This window comes from Puntigrus tetrazona, chromosome 7 (assembly GCF_018831695.1).
Source record: "Puntigrus tetrazona isolate hp1 chromosome 7, ASM1883169v1, whole genome shotgun sequence".
NCBI classification, from domain to species: domain Eukaryota; kingdom Metazoa; phylum Chordata; class Actinopteri; order Cypriniformes; family Cyprinidae; genus Puntigrus; species Puntigrus tetrazona.
The window spans coordinates 21,609,258-21,632,029 of NC_056705.1; the positions used below are offsets into that span (position 1 = coordinate 21,609,258).

General features: G+C 38.5%; 2 protein-coding genes across 7 annotated transcripts in view; both read right to left on the minus strand.

Moving 5' to 3' along the window:
- Nucleotides 1–5,403, minus strand: part of adcy7 (adenylate cyclase 7) — a 39,054-nt gene extending 33,651 nt beyond the window's left edge. For 4 of the 6 annotated variants that reach the window (XM_043245448.1, XM_043245447.1, XM_043245446.1 and 1 more), the window contains exon 1: nucleotides 2,577–5,402. The gene's annotated coding sequence lies outside the window, so the exon portion shown is untranslated. Of the gene's footprint in view, nucleotides 1–2,458; nucleotides 2,481–2,576 lie in introns of those variants that run through there. The other 2 variants (XM_043245445.1, XM_043245444.1) reach the window with 2 other exon arrangements.
- Nucleotides 5,404–5,435: 32 nt separating this feature from the next.
- tent4b (terminal nucleotidyltransferase 4B) lies at nucleotides 5,436–22,423 on the minus strand. Its single transcript, XM_043245449.1, has 12 exons — nucleotides 21,556–22,423; nucleotides 11,763–11,886; nucleotides 9,999–10,045; nucleotides 9,318–9,438; nucleotides 9,133–9,240; nucleotides 8,777–8,905; nucleotides 8,023–8,236; nucleotides 7,780–7,906; nucleotides 7,508–7,617; nucleotides 7,233–7,420; nucleotides 6,657–6,803; nucleotides 5,436–6,047 (listed from the first exon to the last, which is right to left on the minus strand). The coding sequence occupies exons 1-12, from the start codon at nucleotides 22,062–22,064 to the stop codon at nucleotides 5,907–5,909; spliced, it is 1,965 nt and encodes a 654-aa protein (XP_043101384.1). The 5' UTR covers nucleotides 22,065–22,423; the 3' UTR covers nucleotides 5,436–5,906.
- Between the last annotated feature and the right edge of the window lie 349 nt (nucleotides 22,424–22,772).

The following is a 22,772-nucleotide window of genomic DNA, read 5'->3' on the forward strand; positions in this document are numbered from 1 at the left end:
TCAAAACACCAGCTCCTGCATCAGCAGCATCACACAAATGCATTTGTGGACACACTTTGAAGACTGAGACTACACGTGATTATCCATTGCTGTCTATACAGGGTCGGAAAGCTCTCGGATTTCATCAAAAATATCTATATAATTTGTGTTCTTAAGATTCTTACGGGTTTGGAACGACAAGAGCATGAGTAATTAATGACAGACAGAATTTTAGTTAATTTTTAAATCGGTTTAAACACAGTGTCAAATACAATGTCAATGTCAATACAAAAACACAAATGAGTCATACTTAAAACACTGTTTTTCTAGTTAAAAGAGATAAACGTTTTAAGGCTCATAATGGGCATTTCTCAGAAGTGACAGTTTATGAAAGTGTCCTGCATCAGGCATCTCATGTCAAACCGAAACCTACAGAACTCACTCTCGAAGATTTTTATAGATCGCTCGCTCTCAAAATGACAGCACGCTCCAGTCTGTCATACAGCAGGACAATTAGGATCCATTAGTCCATATCAGGTGACATTAAGCAGCTAATTTAACACCAGCATATTTCTGGCAATAATATGAGGCTGCCGTCAAAAAGCTCAAAAAGGCCATTCAACAGATATTAGGTGTCCTGACAGAACACTATAAATTTAGGAAACAAACATGACTTTGCAAAAAAAAAAAAAAAATTGTTAATAGAGATTAACACCCCCCAAAAAAAACAACTGACTTGTTCTAATTTGAAAATATTATTTTTAAATACTGGTAAGCAATTGACAACAGTCAACAGTTCTAGTAGCTGACTGTTCACAAAACCAAAGATCAAAGATGTTTTAATGTCACTGCAAACTTTCAGAATCAATTCCTCTTGCCTAAACCCTTTCATCGACTGCGAACTTTTATGAGTGGAAGAGTTCACCTGTACAGTGCTGACTACCACGATTACTGTTAAGAAACCATCAGATGTGTGACCTATTAAACATCAGTCATCGTCAATGCACATATCCAAAATGTTTAGCTTACAACATTACCCGTTTCTGCATAAATTAAGCAATGACTAATTTAAAGTCAATCTCTACTTTTATACAAACTGGCTGTTAGACCGTAAAACACTGAAGCCGAAAAATAAAAATGCTTCTGCTTTAACTTACCGAAATGAAAAACAGCTTAACGGCAGCTCTGACAGGATAGCAAAACATTCATTTGTACAGTTATTTTTTTAACAAATTAATAATAAATGTAACAACGACAAATTGGAAAAATACTGAAAAGACTAATATTTACTTCCATTTACACCAAGATATACTTTTCACTCATCGTTTTGCAGCAGATTAGAGATGACACTTCTCCATGTGAAGTTTCTTCTTCGTTCACAGCTTTTTTTTTTTTAAGGGTTCCCACCCTTTATGACCACAGCTTTTCCAGTCATTCATGCCTAAGGTATTTTTTTTTAAAACAAGTCTTAAAGATTACTGGCCTGGAGTGGATCTCAACAAATGTACAAAAAAACAAAAAATCTCCAAAAATACATAACTAATATAAATAGCATAATCGCAAACATTTAAGTTCTCTATTCCGTCATTTTTCCAAGCAAAACTAATTTTAGACTTTCCTGATATTTCAATGTCTTCAAAGACCAAGGGAGAGAACCTGCTTCCTACATACACTATACTCTTAAAATCATCACGAAACAAAGCGCCCCATTGTCCAGCAGGCATCGGTCTAGAACTAGTAAGCATTTCTTGGAAGACTTTGCATAATGTGAAAGGCACAGGGCAACGATAAAGAGACAACGTCTGATGGATTCACCAAAACCCAAATATGACAAATCCAGACAGCTTCCAGTGGTCTCAGTCAGCTCTGAGGTCTCCACATCATTACAGCAAAACGCTCCAGTTCTACTCTACTTTTAGGTGAACCCATAAAACAGTGCACTGATTGCCCTGAGGGTATCCGTTTCACCTTGTCCCTCTCCTCCGCTCACTTTCAGACAGTAAGCCCAGTGGTTTTGTTTGTTCGGAGTACACTGCATACGATAAGCCTCCAGTGCACTTAAGATTCATACACTCTGACATATTCATTTCCTGTAGCGAGAGCGTTTATATCAAGAAGAAACCCGGCAACTTCCACATCTAGCAGACATGGCCTGAAGACTTGCTGCGTCAGTTGTACTGATTGTATTTGAAATAAATCTGGCTAACTGTAGCCTACGCCGTGAAAATGACAGAAACCACGGCATCGTGCATGTAGCCCCAGTTTCGCAGGACGGTGGTGATATGTTTTCAGCTACATATGATTTTTTTTCAAACGTGAACATTTTTTAACTCTTTCAATAAGACCGGACCGCGTTCATCCCTCGTGCATCGATAAAACAGGAACGATACAGGTTTTCAGTCAGGAACATTTACTCGCTACAGACACGACAGAGCACTGCAGATGAATCCAGACAACGGGAAACCCAACATATACTTACTTTATGCTACAATACAAAGCGGAAAAAAAAAACAAAGGGCATCTCTGTTCGCGGTTTCCCTTCGGGAGTCCAGGTAACTGAACTCTACAGGTATTGAGGCCGCTGAAACTTCACTCACCTGGCTGCTAAACTGTTGTTTGCTGCCGAACCCCCCAGCGGCGAGGCAGACTTGATTTCGGCCCTCAGTTCCGTGTTTGACTGGGTAAAGTCTTGACTAACTGTTTCTCGCGCAGAGACTCGAGCTCAAGCGGCTCGATCGCAAACGGAAGCCAGCGCGCGGATCACGTCTGCTCTGCGCGCGCCTCCCCGCGTGCGGCAAAAACACTGAAGGGATGCGCTCTGCCATCAAGTCCCATTTCAAAAATACATTCGTGTCCACGCAACATATTTGTTCTTAATGAACGCTATCGTGCGTGATTACTCTCCATTTTCTTTTTAGCACTGAAAGGCGACTGCATGAAAAAAAAATAATGTAAAATGTAGATATAACACTGCTACACCGCTGATTTTAAAGTGCATTTTATTATTTTAGAATACAGATCTTCCTTATGATTGAGTCCAAAATTGAGCTTTATTCCCTTTTCATTCTCACAAAAATATACAAAACATATCGATGTCTTAATAGTAGCCTATAAGAGCTAATTATATGAGTGACACAGCCTCAAAACAATGACTTAAAACAATTTGTTGTTGTTGTTTTCAAAATAAAGATCAACCATGAAATATTATATAAAAAAAATAATAAAATATATAACCGTTTATGCATATTCAGTATTTGCTTAGTTTTGGGATTACCAGTTTTTAACATAGACATGACTATTGAGAAGTCAATAGAAACATTGTGAAAGCTGCAGTTCTGTGCTTTGTGCGTATCAGTGAAGCAGCAGCAATAGCCTACACTTCATAGACAGGCACTACAAGGAGGAAATACACAACAAGTATAATTAAACAGTTAACTTTGCCTTTTTTGGATTATTTTTGACCGATTTTGGAAAGTGTTATATGACTGCTAAAGCAGCAACAATTGTTCCCAAATTACTGCCATATTATCTGCATATATATATATATATATATATATATATATATATATATATATATATATATATACAAATAAATCACAGATCATATAAATAGCAAAGTATGATATTGGCATGCCAGAGACAATAGAGATGAGGATCAAGTAAATGTCTGAGTCTGTCTGGGGCAAAGGGTCTCATCTGGACAAATGATAAGAATAATTAGCTCATTTCATCCGTGTCATGTGGGTGGGATTTGAACCGGTTTGAGGTCATTAACTGTTTCGGTTATCTGGTGCGCTTGCAAAAAGACACATCGGCTGTTCTGTATAGTGCGCGGAATGGAGATGCAACCAAAACGCATGTGAAAATAACCGATAACGCAAGGTAACAGTGTTTACGATTAGAAAATAGGTTTGTGCGTCAAGTAAATTTGCTACCCTGTAGTGTCACTGGGTCTTGGAGACAGAAAATAAATGTCGGGTGTAATTACGTTTCGTTCAGCTGAGTACAGAACACCATTCTTTCTCTCGGCTCAGTCACTAGCATCGAGTTAAACGCGTTATACGATATCAAAAATTGTCCAAACAACATTTAGTACACTTATCATTAGGAACGTACAAAATGTATAGCAACTTTGCAAAACAAAAGAAAAGAGGTGTTGAAGAGAAATTTGATAGAATAGTAAATGTACGAGCTAGATGTATGACAGTTGTGCTGTAATTTTTATTGCATGGATGATCATGGGTACATGTGAAGTGAACCTGTCTGGAGCACTGGCTTGTGGCACTAATGATCCTCCAATTGCTCTATTTCTGCATTTCTCTCAACTCTATTTCAGTGGCATCCATCCGGTTTTAAGACGTACTACTGGCTTCGATAACTCCATTTTAGCATCATATACACTCAACACAGGTGGAGCAACTAATATTACCTCATCAAAAGGCATCATCTGTTAAGCTTACAGAGATCCATGGAAACTATTAGGCAAATCTTAAAACAAAAAGTCACAGGGGAATTACAGTGTATGAAATAACCTTATGTTACACCGCCACCTACTGTTTATCTGAAGAATTGCAATAAAATATTCATTTAGACAGAACAGGCATTCTTTACAATACATCAAGATCCAGTGGAATGGAGAAAAACTAAATAAAATAAAAATCACACGAAATAATTCATCTTATGTCCTTTTAAGCAGACCAGCCACAAATTAAAATGTTTAAACCATTTTTTTTTGTCTTATACCTCTGTTAAAATGTACTTTCAGAAATAAACTTGGTCACTCAAACGTTATCGGAAAAAGGGTATCTGACATTGAGGAAAAACAAAAAATAGCACAATACATGACGAGCAACAATCATGTTTTGCCACCGTCATAAGACCGAACACAAAACATGTCTGGCCTCTGTGGTCAGCATATAGAAATCCACTGTCTTTGATTAAAAAATAAATACATTAACAAATACAACTTGTTTTGTGATGGGCAGATCGTTCAGAGAAGCAGACTGAAAGCCACAGCTGTAGTGTTCTTCAAATTCCCCGATCTACTCGCTTTATTCCTCCTGCTGACAGACTGTACACACATTCTTACAGTGTGTGTGTGTTTTAGATGTGCTGTCAACTACTAACACCTCTCTCACGCCGCCCAACCACATCATTACAGGAACAGCAGAAGAGGCTGATGATAAGTGTTGGCAATTGAACCCAAACCCGTACACAGCTGTGAAGAACTGGTTTCTGGTTAATGTGTGTACATCTATAGCATGGCAAAAATTTAACAATACTATAAAAAGTATTATGAAACCATTTCCATGTTGGATAATATTTTTGGATTTTTTTTTCTTTTTGTATAATTTTTTTTCCCCTTGTACAAATATTTGTATAATCTGCGTACATGACAAAAAAAAAAAAAAAAAAAAAGAACCACTCTTCAAAAAAGAAAAACATGCATAATTTCTCTTGTACTAATTACATTTTAAATTTGTTTTAGACATTTAAAAATCTTTGCACTTTCAATATAACCTTTTTTTTTGTAATTCGAGTTGTTGTTTTTTTTTTTTTTTTTTTTTTATTTCAGTTGTCCTCAGTGAGGCAAAAGTCCAGGGCTTCAGGTATTGCTCAAGTGGAATTCTCTCTCCTACATTCTCTGGTCCTCCACGTCTCCGGTAGAGCAGTGCAGCTCCCGTGTGGGCAGTGAGCAGAAGCTGTGCAGAAGCCAGTGGAGATCAAGCCTAAACTCTCCCACATGATTTCAATCCCATGGCCTACGCCCCACTTTAATTATTCTTTTTTTTTTTCTTTTCCTTTTCCAGCTACAAAGTCACACGCATCTCTTAAAGAGTGGGACAGGAGAGATAAATGATACCAGCAGCACCCTTCTGTGGTCAGGGACATTAAGAGCAGGTGTGAGTCTGCGGGAACAGCTCCCCCTATCTACAGAAGTCCTCACGCACCACCTCACTCTGAGGTTTCCTCTTCTTCATGTGCACTTTTTGGGACTTGCTGTTTTGTTGGGTCTTGTTGGGGTTGCTGTGTGAGCCTTGAGCACTTTTGTTAGCAAACTGTCGGCTCTGAATTAAAAAAACAAAAAGATAATTTATAATACTTTTTACATTATTAAAATCACCCACGATAAAACATTTTTAAGGACAGATTCTGCCTTTTAACTAGTAGATTATTAACATGCACATTGGTTGTTTATTAATACTTCTTAGACACATATTAACGCCGTATTTCTAACCCCACTACCTTAATAACAAGCAGGAAATTAGAAGTTTATTGATTAAAAGTGAAAGCGTTCCCTAATCTACAGTGTTTCCATTTTCATAACATACCATAAATTAAAAACCTTCTAAATCATTTATTAATCTTGGCCATTTAATAAATATACTGTTGTTTATTGATCATTTGTTGGCAGTATTTATTCATAATACGCATGTTAATATACATAGTCATTTTTCACAATGCTAGGTTTATCAGAAAACTGAATTAGGCTAAAGCAGAGGAGAAAAGAAGAGTAAGTCCTATATAGGCCAATAAATTCATTTATTACTACAGATTAACTCATGATACTTAGAACTTGTTAACTAATGCTAACAAATTGTTACAGATTATTGCGATGTTGAACCAATGTGCTTCCATCGTAAATGAAATGAATGTCACATCCATCAGGTTCTTACCTTGTTGCCCTTATTAGTGGGGGTGGGCATTGTTGCTGAATGATTTTGTGACCTGTGATTGGACAGATTCCTTTCTGTATTCTCACTGTAAGAGTTAGAGCCCCGGCCCAAAGCTTTTGAAGTTTTACAGGGCGTTCCATCAGAGTCCTGATGGAAAAAAATATTTTATTATTATCATCATCATCATCATCATCATCATCATCATGAAATGCAAATAATATTTTACAGTGTTAAGCAATGCATCTAAAATGTATTTGGTTTTATGCTAAAACAGCATCTAATGATATCTTTAGAGTAAGAAAATTACTTTAAAAAGTTAAAAAAGAATATATTATATTACCATATTTAGTACAAAATAAGGAACAGACAAACATGATAATGTATTTATAAAAAGAAGATAATATGAAGACTTCAGATGCCTCTAAGTGCTGTCTGAAATGTTCATCTAAATCAGCATGTTTAGATTCAGTCATTTTACTCTAATGTGTCCATAGAATTTTCTGTCTTCAATTCAAGTTTTAGACGCAAATTTCTTAAGAGGCTTTTGCATATATTAGATTATATAAACAAACTTGCCGCATCGCTTGAGCTAGAGGCTGTTGAAGATGACGATGATGGTGACGAAGAGCAAGATGGGGAAGGAGAGGAAGAGATTGATGACACTTTGCTCCGGGGGACAGCAGGAAGCGCCGTACTATCTTCTGGAAAGTTATTATTACACTCATCAAGCTCTTCAGACTCAACTAGCCGCGTGACATCATTTGCTATGGAGAAATACAAAATAAAGGTATATTCAGCTTTCTAATGGTAAAAACTAAAGTTTCAAATGAACTCGGGGGATAATGTCGTACCATTACAATTGATGACCGGCTCATTGTTGCTCTGCTGGCCCCACTCTGCACTGATCCAGTCACGGTACTCTGCTACTTCCTGTGTGACACGGATTATTCGGCCTAGAATGCTGTGGGGGGAAAAGATAAAACCAATCATGAATCCTTTTTTTTGGGCCTTCTCTCAATGTTTGCCTGTACGTTTGCAGGCTTTTTACTTATGAGATACAAAATTTAACACACACACACTTTTTTTTTTTTTTTTTTTTTTTTTACAGTTCTCTTTGTCTCACCTCTCTGACTTGTTGTTGGGGTAGTACTTGGCAATTGGGGACACAGCGTGACTTAAGACGACGTAAGCGTAATCAAAAGCATCTTTCACCTGCATCGCCCCATATGAACTTCGCCCTACATCATTTCCTAAGACACAAACAAAAACAATGATAAGAACATACCATACCATCTATGGTGACCTGTTTGTATCAGTTGAGCTGCTTAAAATATGCCAGTGTGTGCATTAGGGTTTGAGTTTGTACCTGGCTGCAAAGGATCCTCGATGTAAAGCATAGAGGGTCTGTACCCATCCAGCATGCCTTTCTGAATTTCTTCTTTGGCCACATACGAGCCACCGTCTTTGATCCTGATCCCCGTCTTCAGGTAGTTAAAATGCCGTCCGTACAGCTCAAAAAACTCGATCAACAGCACACCGAGGTTTGGGTTTGAACTACACGCGTCTTCTCTGTAGTGCATCTGGGAAATAAAACAACAAGTATAACTGTAATTAAACTGTTGTACTAACTGAAAGCATACATATCATTAAATGGGTCATTTTCACTCGTAAGGCAAATCTTATAAAGCTTTAAAAACAAAATCAAGCTGATTTTCCCAAAAACTGTTGATTTGTGTGCATCTTAAGATTCTAATGTACACTACTGTTACAGCTTCAAGTCTCTTATGCTTTAATCCAATAAAAACAGTAATATTGTAAAATATCATTACACAAATAACAGTTTTCTGTTTTTATGTACTTTAAAATGCTATTTATTTCTGTTATGACAGCAGAATTTTTAGCAGCCATTCAGCAGTCTTGACTAACAGAAATCATTCAAATATGGTGTAAAAAACCCCCACTTATAATCAATGCTGTGCAGATATACGGATTTAATATTTTAGTAAACACCATAATCCTACTCTATGATGAGTAAAAAGAGTAAAAAGAGTATTTAGTAGGACTTATTGTAGGGAACTAGTGAGCCTGTGTGTATTTGACGAACTGTAGGAGTGTGTTACCTGTAAGAAGCTGACAACCATGAGGAACAGGCTGTATGATCCGATTCCTCCTGTAAAAACCTCATTCAGCTCTCTCTGCAGTAAAAACTGCTTCAAAACCAGCACCAGGTACGGCAATACGGGAAATTGCTGAAACACGCACACAAATTTACACAAGTCAGATAACAAATACATTCTCACACAAACTCAGCATGTACAGAGACAAGAAAGTTTCCTCTTGATAACATATGATCAAAGCATGTGGAAAAGAACACCAAAAAAATAAGGTAAGCACCTTTTTGAGATGTTAAAATCCAAAAACCTAAACCTTGCTGTCTTAATTGCTTGAAAGAGGACTTCAAAAAATCCACACTCACCTGTTTAAAGTCCTTGATGAGGTTTGCAGCTTTAACGCCATTCTGTACGTTAAAGCTGATGTCCACTTTTACCTCTGTGTCCAAGTCTGTCAGTTTAATGATGGGGACCTACAAACACGCAGAGTTTAAAAACACGAGCAGGGTTGTCTGACGGTCATCAAAAGCAGCCGCAGCGGTGCACGTACCGTTGCTTTGTCTAGGACTTTGACAGAGTTCTCATCTGCAATTTTTCTCTTGCGCAGTGCCTCTTCTAGAGTCCAGAGAGGTAAAGTCTCCCAGTGACCAAACACCACCAGGTCTATATCACTGAAATAAAGCAGTAAATATAAGCAAACGCGAAAGATTCTAGTATTAATGAATGAGCAATATGAAACCCGTGAAATGAAAATTGAATTATGTGTATGATATTTTGGTACAAGTTTAGTGGCATTTTAATAAACTAAAAATAAAATTCTAAAAGGGGCAGCAGAGTATGCAACAAATCAATTTATGAATGTTAAAATTAAACATACTGCTTCGGTTACTGCTAATGCTACAACTAGCATACTTGTGTATTGCCATAGACAGATTTATTCCACTAAGCCACAGTTATCCAGGTGGCGTATAAACACAGTATGACTGGTGTGAGTGACGTGAGACTGGCGTAAAAAAAAAAATTTGCGCACACTCGGGATCACAGGATAAGCAGAGCTAAAATTACAAATCTTAATCCTCTCTTTGCAAGCACACTGAAGTACACACAAACACATATCATAATACTGGCATTACACAGCTACAGAATTTTAGATCATATGAATTTTTTGAATTTTGTGCTCAGTGAAAAAATAAAAATAAAAAAAATAAAAAGAAATAAATCATAACATTACCTTGTAGGTAAATACAAGCCTGTGCTAAAGCTGCCAAACACTTGAACCTAAAATAGAAAAACAGATTAAATTTGCCCTTAGAAGAATCTACCTATGAAACCATTAGTCCCAACACCCATCCTGTATTCATATTTAAAACAGGAAAGATCTGTGACATGCAAATCAGACAAAGGTATTCCCACGAGATGTACTCAAACATGTAATTACGTGCAAAAACACAACAAAGACTGAAACTGGCGAGAAAAATGTAAGCTCATTACACACATGAATATAGGCTTATTAATCTGTGTGTGTGCTCTCAGTTAATACACAAATGATAAACTGTAATATGATGATTGCGTAATATAACGTAAATGTAATGTATGTTGATCGTTACATGCTTTGCAAGCCTATGAGGCAATGTACTCCATAATTTAAAAAGTGCAAAATCTATATAAATAAAAATAAATGCACATTTGAGCTAAGCATAAATCATTTGAAACAAGTAGCATATTTGAAGTATTCATTCACATAGGGACTTAATGATATGTACGTGGTTCTATAGTCGAAGGTAAAGCCTCTCCTTAAATTGAGTTAAATGCTCAATCTTCTTACACTGACAGACTATTCACATCCTTTAGGTAACGTTTAGAAAGTGACTGAAAATCATTCATCTTTAGTACTAACCAACAGCAGCTGTTTGCGTATGTGCAGCTTTCAGAAAGCTAGAATGACTGACAATAAATACGCAATCCTACAGTACTCAAGCAACCAGACACTGGCACTGTGAAGGGGATACTATCTGGTTTCCACAATGTGAAAGAGCAGGAAGACAAACAGCACTGTGGCAGCAAAATATAAAAATGCCTCTGAAGAGACAACTCTGATACAAATGCACGTTCTATCTACAAGCGTCTTGGCTGCTTTTCTAAACAATTTGCACTCCTACTGTATATACCACAAGAAACACGTGATCGTCTGTCATTACACCGATAAGGTTTCCTTGAAACATTATCCTGCACTCTGAGTTAAATATAGCTAAATATGTTATTTCAACCAGAAATAAAAGCAGGGTTTTTTTCCCACAACACAAAGGTCAAATCAGGCTGTTGACACACTTTAGATTGCTTTTCAGCTATTTTACATGCATTTAAAAGTACATTTAAGCAACAGACGTTCCCGTCACCTCTGGAACGACTGAAGAGTCGCTGTTGATTTTGTTGTGCTACGCTCTTAGCAGATTCTGTGAAGATGAAATTTCCTTTTCTTTTTTTTTTATTGTTTTACTTCCAACCACAATTTTACATATTTCTTTCTCTGCAAGAAAACTTCCGCAAACTCCATGCTGCTGACATAATTATTTTATTTTTGAAACTTTTTTTTGACGATTAGCACCAGCTATTACAAAATAGCTGGAATGAGCATTGTAGACTGTATAAAGCAACTTCATTGATACATCAATAAACATGCTTTAAGATGTGAATTCCGAACAGTATTTCATGCATTTCTAATAGGTTCTAGTGACAACTGAGAAATGGGGCTCCTCAAGGCTCTATATTTAGAGCCCTGCATGTCCGTGACATCAACATAATGGTGAACTGTGCCAAGGAAAAAATGTAAACATGGTCTTTGGTCAAGTGGATTTTTCGGAAAAAGTTTATTTATGCCTCTTTGGCAGGTAACGCTGATTGTTCCCCATTTCCCAAATATTAAAGAATACAAAATTATACAAACCCTACGACGACAATCATATTAACTGAAACTGTGCGTGTGAGCAACACTAACCTCGGCATTGGGCCACAAGTCTTTGATGACTCTGTGGATCCTAGTCACCACCTCTAGTCTCATGTCCTCCTCCTCTGGACGAGGAGAAATATACTCAAAGAAGTCCTTTATCTCCTCATGCAGCCTGGATAGAAAGAGAAAAAAAATCATTATACTCTTGGATTATGTAATATTGTGATTACATTATTGGCAATAAATCTCTTTAATGTCTAACACAAATTCTACATCAAAGTGATTTGGTGGAACAGGACCACAAATCTTTAAAAGAGAAAGGGAGTACCGCTTTATATCTATTCAATTCATTTAAAAAAAAAAAATCTTACTGACATCAAACTTCTAAATGGTATCGCATGCTGTCATGTAAGCGATGAGAACACTGCTTAACATGACTCAGGGTAAGAAAAGAAAGAATCAAATTCACACCCTAGTTATAGCTAAGTATCCATTCAAAGGCAGGTTACTACAGCTGGGAGAGCTCGGAGTCAGGAAAGGGAAAGTGTGGCTAGATGACACCTCATTATTACGCATCTCTAATAATCTGAGCCTAGAAAGCAGCACACCATTTAACTCAACCCAACTCAACCTGACAAGTTTATTCTAAACCTGTTAAATGAACGCTAAATTCAAGCAATGGTAGTAGTATCTAAGACCGCATAGGACAAACCTGCTATACATGTAAGCTGCTTAGAGAACAAGAACTCATTCACTGAAATAATCTTATGGCATCATGCAAGTTTATTATGTTCAGAAGAATGTATCCTGCTTCAGCTCTTACTAACATGTCTTCTGGTGCCATGTGCCAATCCCATGAGCAGGGTTGAATCTGAACATGCCTGTCAAACGGGCCATCGTCCTTACTCATGCACATATAGCTGCTGCTGCTGCAGGTGGTTCCATCATCCTGTGCATGTGCTGAGTCTGCCTATGACTCCACAGACTTACTTTAGCTCAAACACGACGCTGACAAGGACATTTTTGTAGGTTTGATGTCCAGGGATTGCAAGAACTGATATAATGCACACAATACATAGACTGTAAGGTGCTTAGATAAAAGTGTGGTAAAATATATAACCGTAAATAATAAAAAAAATAAAATGAATCCTAGATAGCAGCATGAGAAGATTTCGAGAAGACTGACTGCTTAGAGCATGTTCACACCTGGCTACTTTATAGAGCGTTTGTTTAAGAACCTAGCTAAACCAGTCTGAACAAAATACACTTTCATGCTGATTCAATTTAAAGAAGAAAATTAGACACCACTATTGTCAGATTTTACTGCTGATTTGATAAAAAAGATGATTTTGTAGATTTGGGCAATTACTTGATTTTAACAAAAATATAGTGCTTGTGAGAGTTAACCAACAAGACAGTTAAGATGGCAGAGTGGGTTGGCTTGCTCTTTCATCCTGAGGTTGAACACAATCTGTGTGGACACTGCAATTACACCTACACTAAATGAACATTCCTCTTTGGTTATTTCTATATTTGCAAACTGCTAGAGCGGCCTAACAAAACATATACTGTTCTTTCACAATCCGGTTTCTCCTCTACATTTGACAGCAAGTGAATGTACTCTGAATCTGAACTTAAACCAAGACTGAACCAGAACATTCGAATATTTGATCTGTGGGTTGGCATTCCATTTTCAATTACTGCTCTCATTTGCGCTTGAAAATGAATCACCCATGAGTAAACGTCATGAAGGCAATGATTCCTTTCATCTGGAGGAGACCTCAGCTGCGGTGAGCTGTTACCGTTAACCTAAATTGGCATTTGCAGCCAAAAGCTGGCTACATCATATATAAGAGTCAAAGGTTTATTCTGTATAAGGGAATTCATTTATTTTTATTTAAAATGTTTGTTAATTAAAATGTGTGGTGTTATTGAAAGGATGTTACCACGTTCTTTATTTATTTATTTTTTTATTTAAAAAGCCAACTCTTTACATTGTCAGAAATTAGTGTGCTGCAAATGTATACTTTGGGAATGATTTTTTGGAGAAAAAAAATAAATAAATTAAGGCTACCTGACTAAAAGCATTGCTCTTAACAGACCTGTGTGCTTTGTATCAGTGCAGTGTCCATATAAGTGAGCATATAAGCTGTTCCTGTGTGAGGCGCCCCACTTCTGGCTAGAGCTGGATCTTTAGTTTCTTCAAAGTTTATTAATTCTGAATGTGTGTCGCGTGTCCATATTGCACCAAAATGTGCCTGCATTCCCTTGGGTGCGCAGCAATACACCCCCCGTGCGAGAAGTCAACTGGATGAATGGTTCTTGACACAGAATCCCACTTTTATTAGAGAGAACATGTTCAGCCCCCTCCCTCTGAAGCATCAAATATCCAGTGTCAATTGTTAACGATGCGTCGAAACTTTGAAAAAAACAACAACAAAAATAACAAAAATGGAAAGATAAAAATGGTATTCGGACCAGCCCTAACTTAAAGTAACCTAAACGTCAAAAGTATCACTCCCTGAAGAACAATTTGCACTCTGGGAATTCTAGGTGTCTTATTACTTAAGAATAAGACTCACTCCTTAAGAATGCATTTGCACATCTAAAAATGAATAAAAACTTATTTTTTTTAATCTCAAGAAAGGTCTTAGTACCTCCGGTCACTCAGGTTCAACAAACAACTCAATGCAAAGCTTTGAGCATAAATACCAACACAGACACTCAAATGCACAAGTCTCTTCTGGGGCTCTGATTGATGTCGAAGCACATTTGTCTGTCCACACTGGTAAAACTAAACTGCATGGGAAAAATTTCAGCCATGGGCATGATGCTCTGTAAAGGCAGTCTGACAGCATTCATCAGAGCTGGCCACCACTGCAACATGAACACACCTAATGTAGATGCATGCTCACGATTCCACAGACACAGGCCATTGTGTTTGTGTTCTGGGACAGAGGGTGGTTCATATAACCAAGATGACAATCATCATACATACCAACAAGCTAATTAAATCTGATTTTATGCAAACAAAACATAACAGATAGTGATAATAGCTTGGCCAATATTGTCAATGTCACTTGAAAGGCTGCTTAAAAAACTTTTCTTTTTTTTTCTTTTTTTAACAAACATTGCGTTTATTAACCCTCTTCATTTACAAATTTCCTTAATTAGCCATCCTTATTCAAAGACTGAACATATTAAACAAACAAGCTCATGCAATCATTCATCAAAAATATAAAAATGCAACTAAAGAGTGATTGTTTGACAGATAGGGATGTATTTTTGTGTTTATGTGCGTATCAGGTTTATTATGTATGTGCGCATATGGGTGTGTGTTCGCAAAGCACAGAAGTGTGCGTTTCACTTCTGGGAAACTAAGAAAGTAAGTTTACTCCAAGAAACAGAAACGAAAGAAAGAAAAAGGGGAAACAAGGCCTGAATAGCCTCTTGATCTCATGATATCTGCTTTAGCAACACAAACCAGCAAAACATGCAAATGGACAAGAGAGAGAGCAGAAGTAGACAAACTAGACTAATCAAATCTAAAATAAGATGATGAAAAAAATGAAAGCGCTTCATCTAACTGGAGTCAAATCAATCTCAGCAGGCTGCCTCACGGTCTGAAGAGCACACTTGCCCTCCGTGTCGTCCAGCCTGGCTGTGGGACTGATTGCACACAGAGAGTCTGAGTTTCATTTCACAGAATACGCTCAGATCAGTTTCAATTCTCCAGAGCAGCCTGTTGTGTCCTCCAATCAAGCACGAGCAGTGTGGAGTTTACGCCCGGTGTCGGCCAATCAGAGAGCAGACTCTGTCGCTAGGAAACCCTTCACTGTGAGGGCCAACACAATTCTTACTGCTACTGCTGTGAATTGACTGACTCACACCCCACACACACACACACACTCACACACAGAATTACCCTAAACACTGACATCACACAATCATTCTCATTCACATGTATGAGTGGAAATATTGAAAAGCCTTTTTACTAATGCCTACTTTGTTTTTAATTCAAACATGTCATTGACTGATCCAATACATCTGTTCAGAGTTGACATAAAAAGGCATCCATTTTGTAAATTAATATTATAGATATTTTATTGTGAACAATTAATCTAAACTCCGCTTAAACCCTGCACCTACAAGCTCACGTTCATCAACCTGCACTTTGGAGTACATCTTTCACATATATCAAATGATATAAAATCAAGGCCCTATTCTAAACGGTTTTCCATTAATCTGTGACACGATACAGCTCTAAAAGAAAATCTGTCTATGCTTCCGTTTCATTAAAACTTAAACAATGAGCAGTGTTCATTTCCAGTGGTACAGGAAGCTGTACCTGTAAACTTGACAATGAGCCTCTATGCTAAAATAACAGAGTCGTGTTGGTCATGAGTGTAATCATTATTGTGGTCATCTGCTAGCTGAAATCGGGACTGTTGTTACTAGTCTTTCCTTTTTAGACGTCACATACAGCTGTAGTTCATAAGGCATAAAACTGAATTCTGAACATTCCTCCTATAGGGTGGGGGTAAGGTTCAAGATACAAATGCAGATTTATGCATGACAATATCAGGTAATATACTCTTACTTTTGGCAACACCTTTATTACAAAATTGATATTTAACAATTATTTAAACAACTAGTTAAGATCAACTAGATTGACTGCAGGTTTGTATTTAGGCTAAAAGTCCAAAAATTGACAGGCTAAATATATATATATATATATATATATATATATATATATATATATATATATATATATATATATATATATATATATATATATATATATATATAAGTATAGCAACAAAAGCAGCCACATCAATTTTGTAGCTTTTGTCTAATCAATGCTGCATATAAATAACACTGCAAACAAGCGACATCCCATGTTTGTGACTAATGAAAGCATACTAGCTCTGAAGCTCATTTGAAGCGTAGATGCATTTTAAACCAAAGTGATAAAATATACAGTGCTGTACATTCTACAAACTAGACCAAAAAGCCGGCTCATTATTTCGAGACAAGTGGATATTTTTAACCAACAATATTTTTATTTTTCATTTAGCAGCCCATCTTTAACAGAAGTTCAACAAACATCCAAGGCGGAGCTCATATTTCTCATAACATACCTGACCCACTTTTTAAGAAATGACTAAATTCACCCACCCTTTAAATAAAGCTTTGAACAGTTTTATTTTTCTGTATAGCACTATGACGGAAAATTGTACTTGGTCATGTAAAAGCAAGTACAATGCTTTGGAGTGCTTTGACACTAGACAAATGTTAAAGCAGTTAGTGGTAATCCCACTTAATAGTGTTCACCTACCAAACATCATTCAGAGCCAAAATTACGTTATGTAATTAATACACATGGCAGAGTTTGTGAACTAAGCCAATGAAAGCAAGAAAAGTGCATCCCGTAAGTGTTTCAATGGCAGCCAGGCATTACAAACTCAAGCTTGAAAAGAGAAGCTGATGAGAATTATCAAGTCTTATCTCCATACCAGACTGTTCTTACGTCCCTGAAATAACCCCACAAGTCAATGTTGTGCATTAGTGTTACACTAGAAAAGCACTTTACCAAAATAAGTTCATTCACATTTCTTTTTAAGGTCATGTCAATCTGACCAATTTTCATTTGAAAGCCAAACAAACAAAGCTGACTTGTGTGTAAAAATTAGATGGTCAGTGGGTTTTCTAATAGTGCAGAAGCCCAAATATTGTCTTGTGATGACTGAAGGTTTACGTTGAACTCTCATCTAGACACATATTGGACAAATGTTCTGTGATGAATCACTAACATTCAAGCTATTACATAAGTTCAAAGTGCACCCACCCAACTCTGACTCAGTTAAGTCTGACTAAAACCATGGTACATTCAATGGGGCAAAGCATAAACAAATGACCATTTCATGTTGCTAGGCACAGCATGACCTGCTGTCAGCTGAGCATGTGGAGTCAGTCTGTTGCTTTGCAGCCTCAATACTCAGCAGACCATGACAAACCACATTCAAACTAAACTCTATAACACATGCTAAACACAATCAGCCAATTGATGCGTGTTAACAGCCTAGTACTTCTCACTCGTTGTTTCTATAGTCTACATCTGGTATAAACAGACCCTAGATGTAAGCTAAAGGAGCCAATATGGATTAGATTCTTCATTCGGTGACAAAGGTTTTAACAAATTAGTGTGAAAGAGATAAAAGTCAGACTACAGCGGCATACACAGAAGCAGCTTTCCAGCAAAAAATAAAAAGGAAGAATATAGTTCCACAAACCTTGTATCTGCTGTAAACTCAAAATGTTATACATTTTCTGGCATATTAAGACAAATTATACCAGAACAGAAGGTTTCCCAGTACAATCCATATTTTTATAAACAGATCTGAAGATACTGAGAGCTGTGATGCACATTTCGCTGTAGCTGTTTTTCGGTTTCTGGCAATATTTTACATAATTTATAGAGTCATTGGTTAGTAAATGATTTGTTGTATACAAAGAGACATATTCATTGATCATGTCTTGCCATGCAGCATTTATTCACTGTTCTTTTGCAGAACACATCGCTATGACTTTTTCCTAAATGTCTAAATAAGAAAAAGTAAAGTGAAATAAATGTCAAGATACTTCATTTTTAGGTGAACTGTCCCTTTAAGGCCTCTGCAGCATGTGAGCATTTGATCTGGCATGATTAAAACAAATAAACGTTTACCAACAGCAGACCATTTGTTGGTTTCAAATGTCAATGTGGATTCCAAACATACGGTCACCGGTCTAAAAACAAGAGCAACATAAGTAACACATTCTGACATCATCCTGTTCGTCGCGGCCACCCTGGGAAAGTGCCCTTGTGACAAGGATGAGTTCTTGCTGAGTGCTAATGTGCATGAGGGTGTCTGGGACAGTGAGAGCTTTAATACATGGCTCAGAGTACACTCTCACATCTCCAAATCCTGCTGCTAGTGACAGAATCAGTCAAATTCAAGTTGAAAAACCCATTTCTCTTGTGGTGTCTGGGAGCCTCTCAGGGAAGCCCCATGCACTGGCACTGAAGGCTGCTTTTCTATTACATTTAGCCCTTTTTCCACCAACTTGCAATGCCTCCCTCATGTCCAACTAGTTAACCTAACGACAGTGATTGATGAAAATAAGCTCAACTCAATTGTTGGGAAAAGCAGCAGCCTCCAAGAACCTTGCTTAATGTTTTGTAATGAACATAAAACTAAACTATAAAGAAAGTGCATGCAGTGATCATCTTTAGGTGAAGACAAACTAATTTACAAATCTTTAAAGCTTCAGCATGACCAAAAACTATTCAAACAAAAGACATGAACTCAGGACACCATCTGTTCAGCAACGCTTTCTGAATACAAATGAATTATAGTGCCTTTGTATTCAAAAATATAGCCTTTGCATCGATTCGGTGCTCTCTTCAAAAAAAGAGGCCAGCGCACCGAACTCGTCTTGCACTTAAAAAAAACATTGAGAAGACCCAACATAAAAAATTCAGCAGCAGCACAACAAAGCGTGGAGAGAGGATTTTCCCCTCACTGCAGCATAGCTGTCAGGCAGACGAAAGGATCTCAAGTCACTCCGATTGGCTGGACGCACAGTGACATCAGAGACAGGGATCGTGTGTCAGCTGGGAGGGGGAGCGTTTGTTTTGGGTAGAACGGGGAAGGAACTTGCTCAACACATGAAGAATATAAACAGAAAAAAAAAAAAGAACACACCCATAAAACCATCTGTTCCTTTTCTCACACCTCCAAACTGAACAGCAAAAAATGATTTTAATGTGAAATTAGCCTCCAACACGTCCACAAGATATTTCTATTAAGCAGGTTGGAAATATTTAGCGATGTAGCAAGAAGGAAGCACATATCCTGGCAAAAACTAAAATCCACAACAACCAGAACCAGATTAAAATCTTTATGGCATCTCAGACATGCGCTCTGAAGACAAAGCTACATCCAGAGCCAATCTGACCTTAATCTGTGCGTTTTGCCATATGTCTGTAAGATTGAGCTTACAGGAATCGTTCATTCCAGAAACGGTGAGGAGGGACTCGCGTAAGAAGGTCTGCGAGGTGAAGACTAGAGTATTAGAGCAGTCACAGAGGAACGGTCTTATGCAAACACTCTGCTAACTATACTTTAAACGAGGATAAAGCTTGCTGGCTGTACTTTGCTCTGGGCTCCACAAGCTGCTGCACATATCACAAAGTAGGGCAATCTGAACATTCAAAAAAAAAAACCTACCAAACCGCCACCACACCCATTACACCCAATTCTAACATCACACCGCTACCCAGTCCAGCATTACATCCACATGCTTCACCTCAAAGCATTTGACAGTCCACCTTTGCCGCACACTGAAAGATACGCTTATAGACATTTAGTGCCCCTAATAAAGTACACCCATTAAAGTCTAACTGAACCTCTCTTGGTACAGGACACTTGTGGTGTGACTTTGAGAGTATGTTGCTGCATCGTTTTCATTCCACACATTCGGGAGCACTCATAGAAAATTGATCTTTGCTGATCTTTACAACACAAATTCCCTCAGTCTTATAACTTCAGGACGGCCTCGGGGTAAGTAAACGATGACAACTTTCATTTTTTGGTGAACAATTTCTTTCAAGCCATTTATTCGAGTCAGAAAATACTATGCAGCAATCGTGGTAATGACAGCAATAATACTAGAAGTCTGGAAATAAGTCAGTGTCATCATGACTTATGATCATTAAGTAACCTGAGTGTGAAGTGCAAGGTGTAGATTATTGACCGACTGAAAGGAAGATAATGATTAATAGAGGCGGTAACTACAGTAGAGCAACTCTGTATAATGCATTACACATACTGTAATTCATACAGTACTATCTGGGATTGGTCTAACTGAATAAATTCATGCACACAAGGGAAAAGATCCGCTAAGATATGTAATCATCCATAATGGGCAAGCAATAAACGCTCAACTTCTAGATTATTAATTAACCATTTTGAAGTGCTCCTTTCTTTTTCTACAAACTTCAAAAAAATAGGTTTGTACTATAAAACATAATCAGGAGCCCTCAATCAAAATGTGCATCAAAGAGATGCAAAGTAACCATTACCATTTTTTCTTGTATTAACCAGGGCAGTAACTATGGCATTAGGACAGAAACCATGCATTATTTTGTTCCTGAATAGCAGCAGCTAAAGGATAGCTCCCTCCGATGAAAATTGTCATCATAACTCAAGCCATTCCAAACCTTTACGACTTTTTATTTTTCAGAACATAAAATAAAACTTAATACGCGGTCCAAGTAACCAACGTTCTTACACGGTTCCACAGAAGTGAAATCGCACTGTTTTGGGACCACGGGAGGGTTGAGCAAAGTTAAATGAAGACAGAACTTCGTTTTGGGGTGAACTACGCCTTTAAGACGAAGACTTTTGAGTTTAAGAGTTTTGCTGCTTGTGATTTTAGGGATTCTGGCGCCCGAGACGTCAGGGGAGCAGCTGACAAGCCAGCGCAGGTCATTTAAACGGAAGGATTGCACGGATACTCCACGCATGCCAAATAAGGTGAAGAAACGGCTCGAATGTCAAACCGCTGGCAAACCAGCGAGAACCTAATAGTTATTTTAGTGAATGCACGGTCGCAGGTCCAACGCCGTGCTGTTATAGTCTGCCTATTCAGGTCACGACATGTTAAACACGTACTGAACCACCCTCGGTTTAGTGTCAGCGCGTAGGCCAGCTCCTGAACCCGAGCAAACACACCGGGCCCCGCGCCGAGGTTATCGCCATACACCCACACGTACAAACTTGGTTTCTGCACTCACCCCAAAACGCCTTCCGAGTAGTTCCTGCTCTTCCACGGCGTGCCCGTGTATATGTCCTCCGCCCCATCGGTCTGCTGCAGACTCCTGTTAAAGCCATAGGTGCTCGCCTTGTTGTCTCTTTTCCTCTTGCTTGGCAACTCCGTTCCCACTCCGGCGACCCTGCTGCCACCCACTTGCCCCCCTCCGCCGACACCCCTGCCTGCCCTGCCGCCGCCGCCGTTGTTGTTGTTAATAGCTTCCAGAGGGATGAAGTCTAGTTGTTCGGAGACCTCACTGTCGGGTTTGGATCCAGACATCCCCTGATGGTCCTTAGGCTTGCCGCTGCTGTCGGCCGCGTTACTCGACGCACCGTCGCCTCCGCCGCCGCTCGTCAGTTTGGAGCTGGCTGTGTTGCAGTTGTTGTTGAAGTAGAGATTTCCCAGCGTTTGCGACGTTTCCCAGATGTGCATCCACAGGTTGTTGGCAGGTCCGCGCTGTTCTGGCTGAAACCAGGTGATTCTAGGATCCATCAAACGCTGAGCTGCTGCAGGCGTACTTGCCCCCAGAGCAGAGCCAGGCTCGGTTCGCTTTAACCCGCTAACGGGAACGCTAAACGCTGCTAAAATATTCCGTGCTGGTCCATCAAACGTACCTCGGGACAGAAAGGGAAGACACCGGTGTAAACGGACTGTAAAAAGACGTTGTTAAAAACGGTAACCGTCAAACTTCGGAGCACGAGGAATGGAGAAACGTGAGTGTCGTCTGTGTCACTGCCTCTGACCCGTTTCTATCGGAGATCGTGTGTTTCAATGGCGGACAGACCACAGCGCGTCTGCGCATGCGCGGGCAGGCGCGAGCGAGTGTTACGCAAGAGAGCACGTTAGTGTCCGTTACGTAACAACAACAGCGGGTTTGATACATTGTTGTAATACGAACCACTCGTTTGTGTCATGTTTCAGACGTACCTTGTAAAAGGTGGCGCTAATCCAATGAGTCCTATATCTAGTTCGTGGGGTCTCAGTGTTATCTTCTAATTGGATTATTTTGTAATGCCGTGACAGAAATTAGATTACTGGGAACAGGAGTCCGCGAATAGAATATACAACAGTGTTATTACCGTGGGACGGGTCTTACAAGTGGTTCTTTTTTCATACCAGAGAAAATAATAATAAAAACAATTCTGTCATAATTCATGTCATCGCAAATCTGAATGGCTTCTTTCTTAAGTGGAACTCAAA

What these genes read in the sequence shown, in the direction of transcription:
- tent4b (XM_043245449.1), bottom strand. Translation starts at nt 22,064, where the DNA reads ATGGATCCTAGAATCACCTGGTTTCAGCCAGAACAGCGCGGACCTGCC. An exon ending in CGAGGATCCTTTGCAGCCAG is followed by an intron (nt 7,907 to 8,022) that starts GTACAAACTCAA and finishes TTTGTGTCTTAG; the next exon opens with GAAATGATGTAGGGCGAAGT. An exon ending in CCCAACAACAAGTCAGAGAG is followed by an intron (nt 7,618 to 7,779) that starts GTGAGACAAAGA and finishes TTCCCCCCACAG; the next exon opens with CATTCTAGGCCGAATAATCC.